General features: G+C 47.0%; 1 protein-coding gene and 1 pseudogene across 1 annotated transcript; one reads left to right on the forward strand and one right to left on the reverse strand.

The window, feature by feature from the left end:
• The first annotated feature begins 1,297 nt into the window (after nucleotides 1-1,297).
• LOC136157402 (beta/gamma crystallin domain-containing protein 1 pseudogene) lies at nucleotides 1,298-9,677 on the forward strand (annotated as a pseudogene).
• A 2,848-nt stretch (nucleotides 9,678-12,525) lies between these two features.
• CCL24 (C-C motif chemokine ligand 24) lies at nucleotides 12,526-15,897 on the reverse strand. The gene is made up of 3 exons (XM_065920390.1): nucleotides 15,729-15,897; nucleotides 15,139-15,256; nucleotides 12,526-13,648 (listed from the first exon to the last, which is right to left on the reverse strand). The coding sequence occupies exons 1-3, from the start codon at nucleotides 15,790-15,792 to the stop codon at nucleotides 13,480-13,482; spliced, it is 351 nt and encodes a 116-aa protein (XP_065776462.1). The 5' UTR covers nucleotides 15,793-15,897; the 3' UTR covers nucleotides 12,526-13,479.
• Between the last annotated feature and the right edge of the window lie 3,095 nt (nucleotides 15,898-18,992).

Raw genomic sequence — 18,992 nt, forward strand, 5'->3', positions numbered from 1 at the left:
TGGTCAGGAGGTGCCTGAGCTGTCCTCCCTTTGTCACCTCCCCCTCCTCCCCCAGCCTCACCCGTTTCTTGGGTGGAATGCTGGGTTGAAAGATCCAGGCACACAGCTTTAGGAGGGTGAAAGCTGAATGTTTTCTGAAGGGATTCCTGGAAATTGATAGATGTGTAATTCTGGGAAGTTAAATAATTACTTTTTTTTTTTTTGGCTGCATGGTTTGCAGGATCTTAATTCCCCAACTAAGGATTGAATCTGAGCCCTTGCAGGGGAAACACAGCGTTCTAACCACCAGAGCATCAGAGAATTCCAGACAACTAAGGGGGAAACTGAGGATAAGATGGTTGGATGACATCACCAACTCAGACTCTAGGAGATAGTGAAGGACAGAGGAACCTGGAGTGCTGCAGTTCATGGGGTCGCAAAGAGTCAGACACGACTTGGCAACTAAACAACCACCACCTTTTTACAAGGCCTTGAAGAGATGAGGGATTTTTTGGAACAAATAGTTTTACAAGGATGGGGATCTAGATCTGCAATAAGAATCCAGAAGTTCTGATCGCAAAATATCTTTCTCTGCCAAACAAAGCCTCTTGCCAGTAACCCCTCCCAGAAGGTCTGTTTCCAGGAAGGAAGTGGGAAGGAAGTGGGGAAAAGAGAACCGATGCTTCTCTGAAGGAACCGATCACTGGGGGGTCAGCTGTGCAGGAACTCCCATCATCAGATGGTCGTCCTCTCGATAGGTGGGTGGGACCTTGTTGAACCCAGTAGGAAGGCTGGCTGGTGGGAGAAAGGAGAAAAACCCAGGAAGGAGGAGAGGAAGGAGGAGACATGGGAGAGGGGGAGAAGAAGGGAGGGGAGAAAGCTCTGAAAAGTTCAAAGGCTTTGACCAAGTACAAGACTTTAGGATGTGGACTGGAAGAACTAATGTCGTTAAAATGACCATACTACCCTAGGCCATCTGGACCCTAGGTCATCTGGGCTTCCCAAGCAAGAATCCGCTTGCCAGTGCAGAAACGGCAGGACACTCAGGTTCGATCCCTGGGTGGGGAAGATCGCCTGGAGGAGAAAAGGACAACCCACTCCAGTGTTCTTGCCTGGATAATCCCAAGGACAGAGGAAACTGGTGATTACGGTTCTTGGAGTCACAAAGAGCCGGACATGATGGAAGCACGGTACATACTCACGCTCTCCCTAGGCAATCTATAGATTCAGTGCAATCCCTTTCAAAATACAAAGGACAGGGGTGATCTGGTCAAGTTAGGCTGCTGTCTGCTGCCTCGGAGTCGCTGCTGCCACTGACATGGCTAGTCAGTCGGGGGGAGAAGGAATTCCAGGCCAAGGAAGCTGGGCTCTGCGATCCCACAGCAGCTGCAGCCCTGAAGTGGAGAAGGACACCCAGGAGAACCTGACCATCCTTCAGACCTACTTCCAGCAGGACAGGGATGAAGTCCTGGATAACCTCTTGGCCTTTGTCTGCGCCATCTGGCAGAAATCCATGAAAACTATTGCATAAATGGATAGAGGCCGAAGAAAAGTGCCTGTTCTGTGGACTGGTGTTTTTAATGCCTTCATGGAACCTGAGGCTTGAGCAAGGCTGGAGTTACAGTCTTACAAAAAGGCATTAAATTATTTCTGTGTTTTATATAGTAGGTCCCTTCCCTTTTTGAAAAATAGAAAACATAGATTCTTCGTACAGGCTGCAGGCTTATCCAAAGATTGTATCTTTTTACCTCATATATCTTAGAAATTTAATGGATATATGTTGTCTGTTTTCTATGCCTTTTTGGTCAAGCAGCATATTATCAACACTGACTTTTTCTTTCTTAGATAGTTTTTAATAACCCAATTTTCTTAAGAAAGAAAGGGATTAAAATATTTTTTCCCTAAATCTCTCTTGAAGGTCAGGGGCTTTATCTATGAAAAAGTAGTAAATAGTTATTTGTAACTGATGTGAAACTGCAGCCAGCCTTAATATGGTCCTTTTTCCAGCTAAGAGTTAGAACAATGGGTCCTAGTACTGGGCTGCTTTTAGTTTCTCTTATTCAAAATTGCTAGATTAGAATTCACTAACTTGTTACATGTTACTACTTGATGTACTGAAAATCATTTAAAAGTAAAGACTGTCATGCATTTCCCCTCCCCCTCCCCCCAAAATACAAAGGACATGTTTTCAAAGAGCTATAACTAATAGGTTTCTTTTAAGCTCTGACATCTACTTAAGAAAAAAAATTTTTTTTTACTTTATTTAGTTGGCTGCACCAACTAAATAAGATCGCAAGATCTTGGATCTTTGCTGTGGCATGCAGGATCTTTTAGCTTCAGCATTCTAACTCTTTTTTTAAAAAGTTAATTTCTTTATTTTCGTTGGAAGATAATTACTTTACAATATTGTGGTGGTTTTTGCCATACTTCAACATATAGGATCTAGTTCCCCGACCAAGCATTGAACCCAGGCCCCCAGCATTTGGGGGCTTAGAGTCTTAGCCACTGGAACACCAGGGAAGACCCTACTTTTAAAAATATATGTATACAGTAGGTCCTTACTGGCTATTTATTTTAAATATAGTAGTGTGTACATGTCAATCCCAAACTCTGTAACCATTCCTCCCTACCACCCTTCCCTCTGGCAACCACAAGTTCTACAACTTGTTTTAAATTTTGTATGGAAACACAAAAGACCCAAATAGTCAAAACAATCTTGAGAAAGAAGAACTGAGCTGGAGGAATCACATTTTCTGACTTCAGACTATATTATAAAGTGACAATAATCAAAACAGTATGGTTCTGTCGCAAAAACAGACAGAAATCAATAGAACAGAATAGAGGGCCCAGAAATAATGTGACCACATACTCATGATCAATTAGTCTACAACAAAGGAGGCAAGAGTAAATAATGGAGAAAACAGAGTCTTTTCTGTAAGTGGTGATGGGAAAACTGGACAGCTACGTGTAAAAGAATGAAATTAGGGGGTGGGCCATCCATGGTCATCCTGGAACTATGGATTCCAGTTTTGCAGAACTCTGATATCTGTGGACGCTAACACAGACTTCATTTAAAGAAATCCATGGACCACTAATGGAAAAAAACATGAATCAGTTTGCATTTTGGCATTCAAATCTTAACACTTTGGGAAAGCATCAAGTACAAGTTTTTGAAGACCCTGGGGCCTACCATGATTATGCATTCAAGATTTGAGTTTGAATCACTTCATCAAGACTTAGATCCTCTTCAAAAGCCTCAAGTCTCACCTGTATTAAAGCTCTCCTTTGAACCCTCTCACAAAAATAAAAGCTTAAATGACTGGAAAAAAAAAAAAAAGAATGAAATTAGAGCATTTTCTAATACCATATACAAAAATAAACTAAAAATAGATTAAAGACCTAATATAAGTCCAGAAACTATAAAATTCCCAGCAGAAAACATAAATGGAACTCTCTTTGACATAAATCATAGCAGTATATTTTGGGGGGATCTTTCTCCTAAAACAGCAGAAATAAAAGCAAAAATAAAGAAACAGAACCTAATTAAACTTAAAAGCTTTTGCACAGAGACTTCCCAGGTGGGCCAGTGGTTAAGACTCCACCTGCCAATGCAGAGGACATAAGTTCAATCCCTGGTCCAGAAAGATTCCCACGAGCCAAGGGGCAACTAAGCCCCTGCATCACAACCACTGAACTACTGTGCATCCTAGAACCCGTTCTCTGCAGCAAGAGAAGCCACCACAATGAGAAGTCCATGCATCACGACCAGGGAAAGCCAGATTCTGAAGCCCCGAAGGGTTGAGAACTGCTCTTCTGTGGGTCTCCTCCACCCCCCTCCCAGTCCTCAGGCTCAGGGGCTCACCGGTGCTCACTTCCTCCCCTACCCTTGGGTTACGATTATACATTTTGATCCACCAGCCGTGGGCTGTAACAGAGCTTATTAAGTCAGTTTCAGTGAGTCACATGAAAGGTTTTGTCTGGGGCAGGGTGCTCTCCCAAACACCGGCCAACTTTGGTTTCACAAAGCTCTGTCTCTCCCTGACCACAGCAACTCCTGGCACCCTCTCCATCTCGGGAATATTTCAAGGTAGCATGAGAAAGACTGGGTGACTCCACGCATTGTCATCGTGCTGGGGGCCCACCCAGAAGCGGGGCAGGAGGGTGTCCCCTCCCTACGCACAGACTGACTATGCACAGCCAAGGCTCACATTCTAAAGAGAGGCCAAGGCCAAGGCAGGCTGGGACTCTGGTGGACAGCTCAGCTGCCCCGCAATCAGCATTGCAATGAGGGCCTCCTTTCTGCAGAGGCACTTAATGGCCATTAGAGAAACGAGGCAGGAGGAAGTGGGGCAAGGGGCACAGAGACACTGGAATGGGCACAGAAGAGTCAGCCGGGTGCCCTGGCCATAGCAGGACCAGCTTCAGCTTCTCAGCCTCCCGCCTTAACTCGAGCCTGCAGTTAACACTCACTCAGCAGTTACCATGTGCCAGGCATTAAGATAAGTGTTTCCCGTGCATTAAGCACCTTGTTTCGTCCTCATGGCCGACCCATGAGGCAGATAGCTCTGTTATGCTCATTTTACAGATGTGGAAACTGAGGTCAGGGAGCTCAATTAACTTTCTCCAGCATCAGAGAGCCAAAAATGGAGGGGCCTGGGATCAAATCCATCTGACTCCTCAGATCGAGTGGTCTCTCCCTTATTTATTCATTTTTGTTTGTCACTTAAACTGATTGACTTGGTTTGCATTTCCTCAGAAACAAACCCTGAGATGAGGGCCCAGGAGCATGTAGTTTATTTAGGAGAAGCAGACACACCAGCAAGAAGGGCAGGCAGCCAGAAGGGTGTGTTGTCAAGCCTGTAATTGATTGTGAAACACAGCAACTTGTTAGCAGATGGCAGAGTACACATCCCCCAGGGCTTTTTCCACCGAGGAGTTAGGGACTGGGGATGGTGGTTAGACATCTACTTTATTTTATTTTTGTTCATTTTATTTGTACTATATTTATTAACAGAACACGATGTTTTCCTTTCTACTGCTACACTGATGAGTGCTCAATGGCTCAGTCATGTCCAACTTTTTCAACCCCGTGAACTATAGCCCACCAGGTTCAACCCCTGTCCGTGGGATTCTCCAGGCAAGAATACTGAAGTGGGTTGCCATTTCCTTCTTCAAGACATTCACTCTAATTAGCCATTGGTTGAGGGCTGCCTGGGGCTCTTCATACCTTGGTATTTCTGGCAAGGAATGAAGTACCCAGACACAGAGCCACAGATCCTCCTGACTGTTGAAAGAAGTCAGGAGCACATTGGAGGTACAGCCCGAGGGAAAGGCGCACAGACAATACAGCTTCTGTACACTTTACTCGAAAATGGATAAGTGCACATAGTAAGAAGTTTAAACACCCCAGAAAAGTACTAATAAAATGTCGTAATATCTTCTGTCTCCCTGACTCCCATTCTGACTTGCCAAAGGCAGCCACCCTTGATAGTCTGTGTCCGTCAAGTTGCTAAGCATACAAGCATCTTTATTTACACAAATAGGATCATACAGTACCTGCCCTTATGCATCTTGCTTTTTTTTTTTTAATTTAAAAATGTCTTGGGGGACCTCCCTAAAGGTCCAGTGGTTAAGAATCCATGTTGCAATGCAGGGGACATGGGTTTTATCCCTGGTCTGGGAATTAAAATCCCGCATGCCACAGGGCAACTAAGCCCATGAATTCCAACTACTGAGCCCGCGCTCTGAACCAAGAGAAGCCACCACAAGGAGAAGCCCGAGTACCACAGCTAGAGAGTGGCCCCTGCTCGCCACAACTAGAGAAAGCCCACGTGGAGCAATGAAGAGCCCATGCAGACAACAATAAATAAATGAATTTTTTAAAATCTTAAAATCTTGGCCAAATCTCCTATGAATGAGCAATTAGGTTGTTGTCAATTTTCTCTCACCGTGAATAGCGCTGCCTACATCCTGGTACACGCACTTGTGTGCAAATGTGTAGGACACATTCTTGGAGGAGGAATTGCTGGGTCAATGGTATGTGTGTTTAACCTTTTAACACATGCTCCCAGACCATCCAAAGAGGCTGGACCAGGAGACACACATGCCCGCTGTAGGACAGAGTTCCAGCTTCTCCACCCTCCCTGGGGGCACGCCTCTCCTCGCCATCATCTGCTTCAATCCTCTCATGAGCCTGGCTGCCACTCTACCAGATCTGACGAAACAAACAAGAACCGCCAGATGAGAACCAGAAAAGACAGTCCATTCAGCGCTCACTTCAGCAGAGGAGTCAGATGCGTCATTTGCATTTGGCAGGGACTCACGGGCCACTGGGGAGTGGGAGAGTTTCAGCGAGGAAGGAAGTGAGGAACATGTAGTAAAATCTGGCGCACAAGTCATGCTGCCTGAATCAGAAGCAGCTCTGCCTGTCCGGGCTCAAAGTGAGGACACCGGAAAATCCCTGAAGGCTGAATCCACCGCACCAACTTCCCTGACAACAGAAGCTATTTAGGAACCCCTCAAAGACCCAGTCAGAGTGTTGTGAATGGCCAGGGCAGTCCTGCCAGTCTTTTGAACATCTCTGCTGGTAGTGATGATAGTGTATTCGATTCTTCTCCTGACATGGGAAAATTCACTGAGATTATGAAAAAGATGGACAGCACCGTGTGTATGCCCCAGAAGAAGAAGAAGCCCAGGCTGCCAAACTTCCCCGCCCCTCACTTTGCCATGCCACCTATTCAAGAGGACAGTTTAGAAAAGGTGTTTGAACCCAGTGTATATACCTTGGTTTTGGGGAAGAAAAAGGAAGGCCAGTTGGAAATGTCAGCAGCTTCACATTTGATGCAGAATCTTGACACCAAATCCAAATTGGGGCCCAAACGTTCATCCACTGAACAGAGTGTCCTTTTCAAGTCCTTGCAGACTCACACTAATGGGAAAGACGAGCCCCCGGCAGATCTAGAAGTCAATGACAAAGAGAACAAGGATGTTCCAAATAGTGGAGTCAAGAGGTCGAGGTTAGAAAAAAGAGCGCTTTTCTCAACCTTGTTATCTTCTCTACCACAAGACAAAAATCTTTTCTCCCTCTGTAACATCAGTCAATACCATGACCACAGCTTTCGGTACAGCTCATAGCAGTTCTCTTTCTTGACCTTCCATGCTGCAGCCCGTGGCTGAGAGTGCCCCATCCTGTGGTTCAGAGAAAGAACAACCAAGTCTGCCAGCCAGTAACTTAAAGGTCTTCAATTTCAACTCGTCAGACACATCTCATTCGTGATTGAAAAGTCTGAGCCCCATGGAAAAGTGCCTGCAAAAAGAGGAAACCAAAAAGGATCTGGATCAGCGAAGCAAACTTGCCACGCCAGAAACTAAATTTCCTGAGTTTTCAAAACTGGAGACCAACGGTGATACGTCTAATCATACTGAAAGTGTTCTTAAATTGAACTTGCTGGAAGCAGTGACACAGAGACTTCACTGGTCTCTTCAAAGCCAGACGGTTTGACGGAAGCATTTCTTTTTCTGGAATGGCATTATCAGATACAACAACACTTAGAGGGAGCATTCAGAATAAAATCAATCTCCAACCTGGAAAAGTAGTGATATACAGCGAGCCCAGCGTCTCAGAGGCGTGTATTGAAGTGTTCAGTGACGTGGAGGATTGTAGCTCCTGGACCCTCTCTCCTGTGATACAAGTAAAAGTCATTTGAGGATGTTGGATGTTGTATGAGAAACCAAAATTTGAAGGGCACTCCATCCCCTTAGAAGAAGGAGAATTGGAACTCTCTGGTCTCTGGGGTATAAAAGATATTTTGGAAAGAAATGAGGATGAGGCAGTGTTGACTAAGCCCGTGGTGATTGGATCAATCAGACTTGTGGTCTAGGATTACAGAGTTAGTCAGATTGACTTATTTACTGAACCAGAAGGGTTAGGACTCCTAAATTCCTACTTTGATGATACCGAAGAAATGCAGGGGTTTGGCTTAATGCAGAAGACTTGTTCCATTAAAGTACATTGGGGCACATGGCTGATTTATGAAGAGCCTGGATTTCAGGGTGTCCTTTTTATCCTGGAACCTGGTGAATACCCTGACTTATCCTTCTGGTATACAGAGGAGGCATATATTGGATCCATGCGGCCACTGAAAGTGGGTGGCTGTAAAGCTGAATTCCCTACAGATCCTAAGGTAGTTGTTTATGAACTACCTTTCTTTCGAAGGAAAATGTATGGAGCTGGAAACTGAGATGGGTAGGTTTATCATGGAAGGAGGTGAAACAGAAGAAACAACTGGAGATGAACATTTGTCATTTATATCAGTGGGATCTATGAACGTTCTACGAGGCATTTGGGTTGCTTATGAGAAGCCTGGCTTTGCAGGTCATCAGTATTTGCTTGAAGAAGGAGAATACAAGTGCTGGAATGACTGGGGAGGTTACAGTGGTGAACTTCAGTCTTTACGACCCATATTAGGTGAATTTTCAAATGCTCACATGATAATGTACAGTGAAAAAAAACTTTGGATCCAAAGGTTCCAGTATTGATGTATTAGGAATTGTTGCTAATTTAAAGGAGACTGGATACAGAGTGAAGACACAGTCTATTAATGTACTGAGTGGAGTATGGGTAGCCTATGAAAATCCTGACTTCACAGGAGAACAGCATATACTGGATAAAGGTTCCTATACCAACTTCGAGAACTGGGGAGGCAAAAACTGTAAGATCTCCTCTGTCCAACCCATATGTTTGGATTCTTTCACTGGCCCAAGGAGACGAAATCAGATTCACTTGTTTTCGGAACCACACTTTCAAGGTCACAGTCAATGTTTTGGAGAAACAATAAGCAAATGGATGATTCATTCTCTACCAAGTCTTGTAGAGTTTCAGGAGGCAGCTGGGTTGCATATGATGGAGAAAATTTCTCTGGGAATCAGTACGTGTTGGAGGAAGGCCACTATCCTTCGCCACTATTCCTTCGTTGGGATGCCAACCTGGAGCAACTTTCAAGTCTCTTTGTTTTACAGATGTTGAATTTTCTGAACCAACAATTATTCTTTTTGAAAGAGAAGACTTCAAAGGAAAAAAGATTGAATTTAATACAGAAATAGTTAATCTCCAATCCCTAGGATTCAACACGCACATATGCTCTGTCCAGGTGATTGGTGGCATATGGGTTACTTATGAATATGACAATTACAGGGGCCGACAGTTCCTACTGTCACCAGCAGAAGTACCTAAGTGGTATGAATTCAGTGGCTGTTACCAAATAGGTTCTCTATGACCTTTTGTTCAGAAACGAATTTAGTTTAGACTTTGAAACAAAGCAACAGGGTTATTCGTGTCAACCAATGGAAACCTAGCAGATCTGAAGCTTCTCAGAATACAGGTCACGGAGGATGTCGGTGCTGATGACCAGATTTGGATTTATCAAGAAGGATGCATCAAATGCAGGATAGTAGAAGACTGCTGCCTGACCATCGTGGGGAGCCTCATAACCTCCAGCTCGATGCTGGGCCTGGGGCTCAAACAGAACGCTGACAGTCAGTTCTGGAGCATGAAGCCTGACGGCAGGATCTACAACAAGCTTAAGCCAAATTTAGTTTTAGATGCCAAAGTGGGCACACAGTATGATCAAAATCACCTTATCCTCAACACTGTCAGCAAAGGGAAGTTAACACAAGTGTGGGAAGCCATGGATTTGTAGACCTGAATAAAGAACACAGGAAGAATATTTCTGGAAGTCTTCCAGAGCTACCTTACTTAAACAGAAAGAAAGAAAAAAAGGCCTGCTTCTGGAAGCGCGAAGAAGAGAGTAGACCTGCTTCTTCAACAACTCTAAAGTCTCTCTTGAATCACGTTCCCGTGACCAGGGCAACCTCTCATCTTATCAAAAGACTGTGATCATTTTAAACCAATCATCTGTCCTCTTGTTTCTTCCCTTTCCTTTCAGGAGCTGCTTAAACAGTTTGCTTCCTTAGCTGCTTTAGGGTGCTTTTTGGGAAAAGTTATATTAAGACCATAAGAGACGATGTGCGTTTTAAATTATTTCCAAAGATAGAGAACAGGAGCAAACTTACCAACCCTGCGGGCCTACAAGTCCTGTACACTTTAAAGGGAAGGACAGAAGCTCAAGTTTGTAAGGTAGGAGACGCTTCAGCATCCGAGAAGAAATCATTTATTAGACCTGTAATTTTGGTCCCTGACCCTCTGTTTTCTGGACTCATTAATTATGCTGTTCAGACATATTTTAAGGAACTAAGTATAAACCAAGTATGTTTCTGTTAATATTAAAAATTAGCAAATTTACAAAGGAAAAAAAAAAAGGAAGGCACAGGGATGTCTTGATTCAGAAGCTGTTGGTCTGGAAGCTGAAGAAGGGATAACTATAAGCAGACATCTTCTGTGATTGATTTGGGAGTTTGTTTCTCTAAAGATTTTTTTCCTGTGGGAAAAAAAATCTTTTATTGAATTTGTTACAATGTTGTTTCTGTTTTCTATGTTTTGTTTTTTTGGCCACCAGGCATGTGGAATCTTAGCTCCTCTGACCAGGGAATCAAACTGGCACCCTCTGCACTGGAAGGTGAAGAGTCTTAACCATTGGTTTTCAGTCGCTCAGTCGTGTCTGACTCTTTGTGGCCTCATGGACTGTAACCCACCAGGCTCCCCTGTGCTTGGGATTTCCCGGGCAAGAGTACTGGAGTGGGTTGCCATTTCCTCCTCCAGGGCATCTTCCCGACCCAGGGATTGAACCCAAGTCTCTTGTGTCTCCTGCATTGGCAGACAGGTTCTTTACCACTGGACCTCCAGGGAAAACCCTGGTTTTCTGGGCTGGTTGCTACAGAGTCTCTGCGTCAGAGTTCTGTTGTCACCTATGAGACCAATGTCTATTTGTGGTTCAGTCTGTCATCCCTGAAGATGCAAGCTCTCTTTCATCCTTAGAAAACCACTCTTCTTTTCAGAGGGAAAGCTCAGTCACCATTCAGATGCCAGCTCTTTGCTAAGGATTTCTGCAGGCTCTCTTCCCCCCATCAGAATGTCCTCTTTTCTGCGTGGTTTACCCATACCCTTGATTCTGCTTTATATGGTGTTAAAAGAAGGTGCCACTCAATCCTAAAGTAAATCAACTCTGAATATTCATTGGAAGGGCTGATGCTGAAGCTGAAGGTCCAACGCTTTGGTCACTTGATGCTAGGAGCTAGCTCACTGGAAAAGACCCTGATGCTGGGAAAGATTGAGTGCAAAAGGAGAAGAGGACAACAGAGGATGAGATGGCTAGATTGCATCACCAACTTAACGGACAAGAGTTCGAGCTAATAGTGAAATATAGGGAAGCCTGGCATGCTGCAGTCCACAGTGTCACAGAGAGTCAGACACAACAGCGGCTGAACAGCAACAACCAAAGAACTTTAATAGTTTACTGCCAGGTCTTTTCAGGAGGCTGATTTTGGACCGAGGAAGGTTGGCTTGCCTCCCACCTGCAGGAAGACCGCTGGGGATCTCTCACCCCCAGTTGGCGATGACCGATGGAAGGAGGTATAATTCGGAGGGGTGGGTCTCACAGCACTTCCCTGTGACTGGAGCTGGTTCCCCTCTGCTTGATAACACACTCTAACTGGCTGCTTTCTGTCTCTCATGTTACATCCTCTTTCTCCTGGTGTTGTTTCCTGTGCATGCAACCAGTACCTCCCAAATGTAGTATTTTAACCCCAATCTTTGCTTTGGGGACTGCTTCTGGGGAAAGCTCAAACAAAAATGAAAAGTTTTTCATCTCCCAGAGTCCCTTGGACAGCAAGGAGATCAAACCAGTCAATCCTAAAGGAAATCAACCCTGAATATTCATTGGAAAGACTGATGCTGAAGCTGAAGCGCCAATATTTTGGCCACCTGACCTGAAGAGCCGATTCAATGGAAAAGACTTTGGTGCTGGGAAAGACTGAGAGCAGGAGGAAAGGGGCAACAGAGGATGAGATGGTTGGATGGCATCACCAACTCAACGGACAGGAGTTTGAGCAAGCTCTGGGAGATGGTGAAGGACAGAGGAGCCTAGCGGGCTGCAGTCCATGTGGTCACAAAGAATCAGACACGAGTTAGCAATTGAACAATAACAGCAACAACAACATTTTACAGATGAGGGAAACAGGCTCAGAGAAGTTAAGCGACATATTTCAAGCTCCTGCTGTTTATCAATCAGGATTGGTGTGAAAGCCACACTGCTTCTGACTTGTGAGAGTAGATGTGTTATTTTTCTCCCTCATCCTTTGAAACCAGAGACCATCTTTTATAAGTTAATAGTCTTCTGATGCCTAAATAGCTTGTTGTGCAACAATGTGTTCTGTGGAAATTGTTTAGAAATTTAATTTAATCCAGCCATGCATGTATGTTTTTTGAATAACAGGATTCCCAAGGGCAGGCCAAGACCATTCCTGGGATGCCCCGGGCTCAGGCTGCCTTCATTCCCTCCCAGCCTTGAATGGGCAACTCATTCAAGGTGATCTCTGGGGCACACCCTCCACTGTTCACACCCCAAACCTTCCTCCTGAGGGAGATGAGAACAGGAAAGACAGGACCAGCCTCGAAGGAAAAATTCTATTTTACTTGGATTGTCATTTCAGAACATCCAGTGTGTCCGTCTACACTTGACAGACAAATGACATGGTGTAGGAAAAAAAACTGGGATCCTCTTCCCCCTCAACTCCCACCCCATCTACCCCTCAGCAAAACGTAGGGGAAAGGCCAGCTTTAAAGGGAGAGTGGGTCTTTGTCCCCAAAGCAGCAGGGAAGCCAAAACATACCAGAAGCAAAGCATCTCCTCAATCCCCTGTCTTCACAGAGGAATGCAGCTCCCCAGGCTGGCCCCTCACCCAAGTCCTCCAGGTCCATTTCATTACAAAAACCAATGAGTTTCTGAGAACAATATTAATCATGCCCCACAGAGGTGTGCAAGGAGGGCCAGGATCTGGCGGTGTCTGTGACCAAGAGCCCTCCACTTTTGTTGGGTTTTTATTCACCTGTGAGTGGGACATCCCAGGAGCATCCCCATTGTGATGGAGAGCTACAGGTGTTGAGAGGTCACCCATCCCCAGACAGACATACAGACAGACAGGCAGTCAGACAGCCTGGAGGTCTCACTACAAGACCAGAGGGCCCATCGAAGCCGCCTGCAGACTAAGGCACAAGCAGAATCGGTCTGCAGCTCAGGCCTCATGCACTGAGACTCTTATGCAACCTGTGAGTTGGAGAGGGGCTGGCTCCAGCCCAGAGGAAGGACAAAGGCTGCCATGGCCTTCCTTCTGAGACCTTCTCCCCCCAGCTCAGGAAAAGCAAGTGGGGGCTGGGATCCTTGGAGCCTTGGGTTCTTTAAATAAACGAGACACATCCCCTGAGAATGATGCAAAGAAACGGCAACAGTAGTCCTTTGCCTACCACCGCTGGCTCACCAGGCCCCAAGCAGCCTGCCAGGAGGTGAGACCCAGGCCCAAGCTCAGGACTGGGGGCCAGGGCAGGGCTTAGATGAAGGTGCTGTTGGCTAGATGTCTCCAGAAGGGGGCTGTAGTGTTCATCGCCCTGGTCCTAGTGGAGGCTTTCTTCTGCTTGGCATCCAAGTTCTTCACGTACTTCTGGACCCACAGCAACTTGGGGTTGCCACAGAACTTCTGGCCCTTCCGGGTGGTGAAGCTGTGGGGAGAAGATAGGGCACCCATGAAGCCGGGCAGAGGGCGGGATCCCTTCCCTTTCTGAGGAGGGCACGCGGAAGCCCAGAGGACATGCCACTGCCCCGGCCTCCTGGCAGGCTCTGAACACAATGTCTTCTCTCTGTGCGTCTGCATCCCTTCGCTCCAAAAACTTCATGCTCATGTTCAGTAACCTCCTTGTCAGATGGGGGAGCCCAGACCTGCCTGCAGAGGACACTGGATGTGAAGGGAGAGACACAGTGTCTACTCACAGGGGACGAGAGGAGATGCATGAAAACCCCCAAGACAAAAAGGCCTCCCGTTCACACACTGTGCAAGGAAAGGTGGTCGATAAGGATGCCAGAGCTGGGAGGAGGCAGTGGAATGCCCTCTTCCAAACCAGGGATGCCGGACCGTGGAGCTGGGTCTGGTGCCAGTAGGGAAAATTACCAATAATAATACAATGGTTTTCTTTAATCCCCCTCAAAGATGCAGACAAAATAAAGATTCAAAGTTTTAACTAATTTCCAGAGGGATAAAAACAATTCTCTGAATTATGTAAACCATTGCATAAATGCTTGCTTTCGGGGCTTCCCGGGTGCCACTAGTGGGTAAAGAACCTGCCTGCCAATGCAAGAGACATAAGAGACTCGGGTTTGATCCCTGGGTTGGGAAGATTCCCTGGAGGAGGGCATGGCAACTGACTGCAGTATTTCTGCCTGGAGAGTCCCATGGACAGTAGCTTGGCAGGCTACAGTTCATAGGATCACAAAGAGTTGGACATGAAGTGACTGAACATGCAAAACCATTTAAACAAGTGTTAGCAACTTTAAACAATTCACTACAAGGAGATGGTTATACATTATAAATGCCACCTTCTGGGTTAAGAAAAGATCACATTTCTGTGGCATGCTGCTGCTGTTTAGGAAGTGAGCTCCCACCTGCTGTCTCGCAACTCTGAAGTTTATTTCAAGTCCTAAGTGATCTTGAGTAGGTCACCTTTCTAGCCTCAATTGCCCCCTGTCAAATGGGGATAATCAACTGCAGCTGATATAATGGTTGAGAGGGTTAGTTAGGGGAATGTTATATGCCCCGATGGATTTCCCTGGTGGCTCACTGGTGAAGAGCCTACCTGCCAAGCAGGAGATGCAGGTTCGAACCCTGGGTCGGGAAAGATCCCCTGGAGAACGAAATAGCAATTCACTTCAGGAATCTGGCCAGGAAAATCCCATGGACACTAGCCTGGCGGGCTACAGTCCATGGTGTGGCAAAGAGTTGGAAGGACTGAGCGACTAAACAGCAACAACAAAAATATGCCCCAAAGGCTGCCTCGTATATTTATGATGGTCAACTCTGAATCCTCTTTCTAGTCTCATGGTGAGGAAGCCGAGGCTTAGAGAGGTGGGGAGACCTGTCCGGGATCACAGGGCAGGGCCCTCAGTGAGCCTGGAGGCTCATCTCTGCCCGCTCCCCTCCTGAGGAGTAGTTACTTACATCACTCCTGCCTGGGGGCAGACGCTCCCGTTGGTCAGCTGGTAGCTTATCACTCGGCTCTCGGGAATTTTCTTGGAAATGAAGGTAATGCAGCAGGAAGAGGGGAGTGTCACAGAGTCTAGAAGACAGGAGAGAGAAGAGCCATGGTCTCTGCTAGCCTGCCCTAGACTCTGAGCTTCAATAAGGGCCCATACCCTGCACTAAGAACTTCCCCGGTGGCTCAGGGGTAAAGAATCCGCCTGCAACATAGGAGCCGCAAGAGACACAGGTTGGATCTCTGGGTTGGGAAGGTCCCCTGGAGGGTGGCATGGCAACCCACTCCAGTATTCTTGCCTAGAGAATCCCGTGGACAAAGGGGCCTGGCAGGCTAAAGTCCATAGGGTCACAAAGAGTCGGACATGACTGAAGCGACTTAGCATACACTCACCTCGTGTTAAACACCTCCGTCCAGCCACTGGGCTGCCCCCCTTCTCACCGTTCCCCTGCAGACCCAGGCTGCTCGGTCCTCCATGCTCTGCTGGGCCATTCCAGTCAGGCCCTTGGGACGGCTGTCCCAAACAGGCGACCCAGGATGGGGTCAGAGGTCTTACCTGCAGGGGTGATGCACAGGGCCAAGAGCAGGAGGCTGGTTGCCATGGTCACGGGCCCCGCCATGTCCTGGAGAGCAGAGAGGGCAGCTCAGGGCTCAGTGCTGGTGGGCAGGAGGAGAACGGCTGGGAGGAGAGCACTTGAGCTACCCTCTGGCCTTTTTCAGGCAGCTAGGAGGAAACATCGGCTTTTATAGAGGCCTCTCTTTGGGGAGCCTCCCCACCTCATTCAAAGTCCTAGAAACCTCAGATCTGCAAAGGGGAAGTTGTTGTCAGCTGAGTCAGGGGTTACCCTGAGCACGCTAAGAAAGAGCTGGAGGAGGAGGGCATTCCCCCACCAGGGTGAATAGCAAACACGTTGGATGCACAGTCAGAAGGCTGATAGGGAGCCTGGCTATGCTGGCCATTGCCTGTGGGACTCTGGGTCAGTCATTCACCTCTCTGAGCCTCAGTTTCTTCATTTGAAAATGGATAACGTTATCCTCTCTCTTTCCTTCCTTTCATCCATTCATTCATTTAGCAGCTCTTATTGGACATGTACCTCGTGCCAGGCTTCTAAGTGGGGAAGCACGTATAAGATCAAGTGCGTAGAATCAGCTATTGCAGGTACTGACACAGTGGGCGTAGAGTCAAGTATCATTCATCTCCAGCCCCTCAGACCCCTTGCCCATGCTCATGCACACCGCCTCTTGGTGACCTTGCCTTTCTAGCCTCCAAGCTGCCAGAGATGCCTAGCTTGCAGGATCCAGGAAAGTGGGAAGTGTCTGGAAACTTACATCCTCGGGGAAGCCCTTGACCAGTGCTGGCTGGAGGAGTACAGACTCCAGGTCCAGTGTGATCTACACTGTTTCAGGTGTTCCTGTGAGGTTGAGTCAGTTTCTCTTTGCGAGACAAGGCTTGAGTGACCCCTCCACTTTGGGGTCCGCTTCCCTTCTCTCCTGCTGGTTTCCCCTGGAAGCGCTGTCGGATAAAGCACTGGCCCATGAATCCTCATCTCAGGGTCTCTTTGGGGGACCCAAACCTGAGACAAGGGGACATTGGAAGGACTGGCCAGTTCTGCGAGGAGGAAAGTAGGGGATGCCCTTGTGGAGGGTGTGAGGTTGGCTGTGCTGAGGTCTGGAGGATGAAAGGCAGTGGGGACTGTCCTGGAGCTTTGTAACCCATAATACTCAGCTCAGTTGTCAGACTGAATGGAACATGATACCCACCCAGCTCCATCCCCCATTCCTGGCTCCCAGCCTGGGACCCCTGTCACTGCTGCTTCCTTTCCCAAATCTACTGCGTCCTCTCCATTCCATCCTTCACGGGAACAGCTGGCTTTCTCCAGCCTCTCCACTCTGGCCTCGCAAGAGCACGCCTGTGGGGCACCAGAGTGGCCCGCATCACTGGGCAGCTAATGCCCAGCTGTGTCTGTGCCTCCCAGTTGACCATGAACACCTCGAGATCAGTGTCCCATTTCCACCAAGTCCCATGCAGGTCACTTGTCCCACGGCCGGTATTTGGAGAAGGAATATATGATGGACCAACTCTGGGTCACTCTCCTCTGGATCAGGGACTCCCATGGGGTCTCTGCCCAGCCTGACTGGGGTCAGTGGGTACACAGGGGAGCCTCGCGGCAAGTCCTCTGATGGGGACAGGGCTGAAGTTGGGGAGGCCTTGATCGTCAGTGCCTGATCTCTTTGTCCTTGTTTATGGAGTGAGAAGTGCTGAGCACCCCACTCAGCTCTACCCCAGCCAGCAGTGGCAACTCTCACCTGGCAGAGGATGGAAGCATTCAATGAGAGCCCTTTACATATGCAAGAGCTTTTCCCGAGTCCATTCTAGGGAGCCCCTTCTAATCCTTGCTCCTCAGTGATTCAGAGGGGACAGCCTGTTATCTGTCTGAGTTTCATGACTCAGGGGGCGCTGGGAGGGGAAGCAGCATGCCGGAGAAGAGTGGGGACCGGACTGAGCAGGGTGGGACGCCTTCGTGCATCGACCATATGTTGCAACCAGAGTGGGACGCCAGAAGGTCATCTAGCGGGAGGGTTTGGGGTGGGGTGCCTCACCCCGATTAGTTAACACCAATTACAAGCTTTCCCAAGACCAAAAAAAACAAAACCCCACCCAAACACAACATGGTAAAACAATTACACTCCAATAAAAATTAATTTAAAAAAATAAAAGAATGTTGTGAAGTGATTGGCCTCCAACTAATAAAATAATATTAAAAAAAATAATAATAAAATAAAAATAAAAAAAATAAAAATAAAAATAAAAAAATAAAAGAAAGGCCAGTTCAAGACAAAACAAAACACGATACCCAGTCTCACTGCTGTGTCTGGGGAAGCGGGTAAGGCAGGTTTTACCAACCCGTTTCACAAAGGGGAAAACTGAAATCTACAAAAGCTGACTTGACTCCACCGCAGAGCCACTTACCACGACTCCCAACACGGGGACCTGCACATTCCCTCTTGAAGTGGGGGATCCAACAGCCAGAGCAATTAGCCAAAGTAAAAGAGGCAGAAGCTGAAGGTTCCAAGAGAGCAGAATAGAAAGAGATAACTAGAGAAAGAGAATGAAGGCAGGAGGGCAAGTGGATGCAAAGACTCTGGGAAGGAGGACTTCCCTGGCAGTCCATTCATTAAGACTCCAAGCTCCCATTTCTGGGGGCCTAGGTTCAATTCCTGGTCCATGAACTATGATCCCACATGCTGCAAGGTGGACAAAAAGAAAGGGGGGTGCTCCGTGAAGCACCCAGAGCTCCTCCACTCCAGCTCGGACCCTGCCCCTTCCCCTGCTGGGCTTCGTCTGTCTGAGAAGTGGGGGTGTTGGCCAGATCTGCATTTCCCCAGGTGTAGCGGTCACACCACCACAGGTGCTACATAAGAATGGGTGCTTTTCATTTTAATTTAAATATGCCTTGTTAGGGTCTGTCTATGATGAGGGGTTTTATATTTATGACAGTGATAGAGAAAATATGAGTTGACTAAAAAAACTGGAGGTTGAAAATTAGTCTCACAGTTGTATCTGATTCTTTGAGATCCCATGGACTGTAGCCAGCCCAGCTCCTCTGTCCATGAAATTCTCCAGGCAAGAATACTGGAGTGGGTTGCCATTCCTTTCTCCAGGGGATCTTCCCAGCCCAGGGATTGAACTCAGGCCTCCTGCATTGCAAGCAGATTCTTAACCAACTGAGCCACTTCTCCTTCATTGAAAGCAGATTCTTTACAAGTGAGCCACTAGGGAAGACTTTTTTGACTAAAAAAAAATGAAATAAAGCAAATC

This window comes from Muntiacus reevesi, chromosome 2 (genome assembly GCF_963930625.1).
Source record: "Muntiacus reevesi chromosome 2, mMunRee1.1, whole genome shotgun sequence".
Taxonomy (NCBI): domain Eukaryota; kingdom Metazoa; phylum Chordata; class Mammalia; order Artiodactyla; family Cervidae; genus Muntiacus; species Muntiacus reevesi.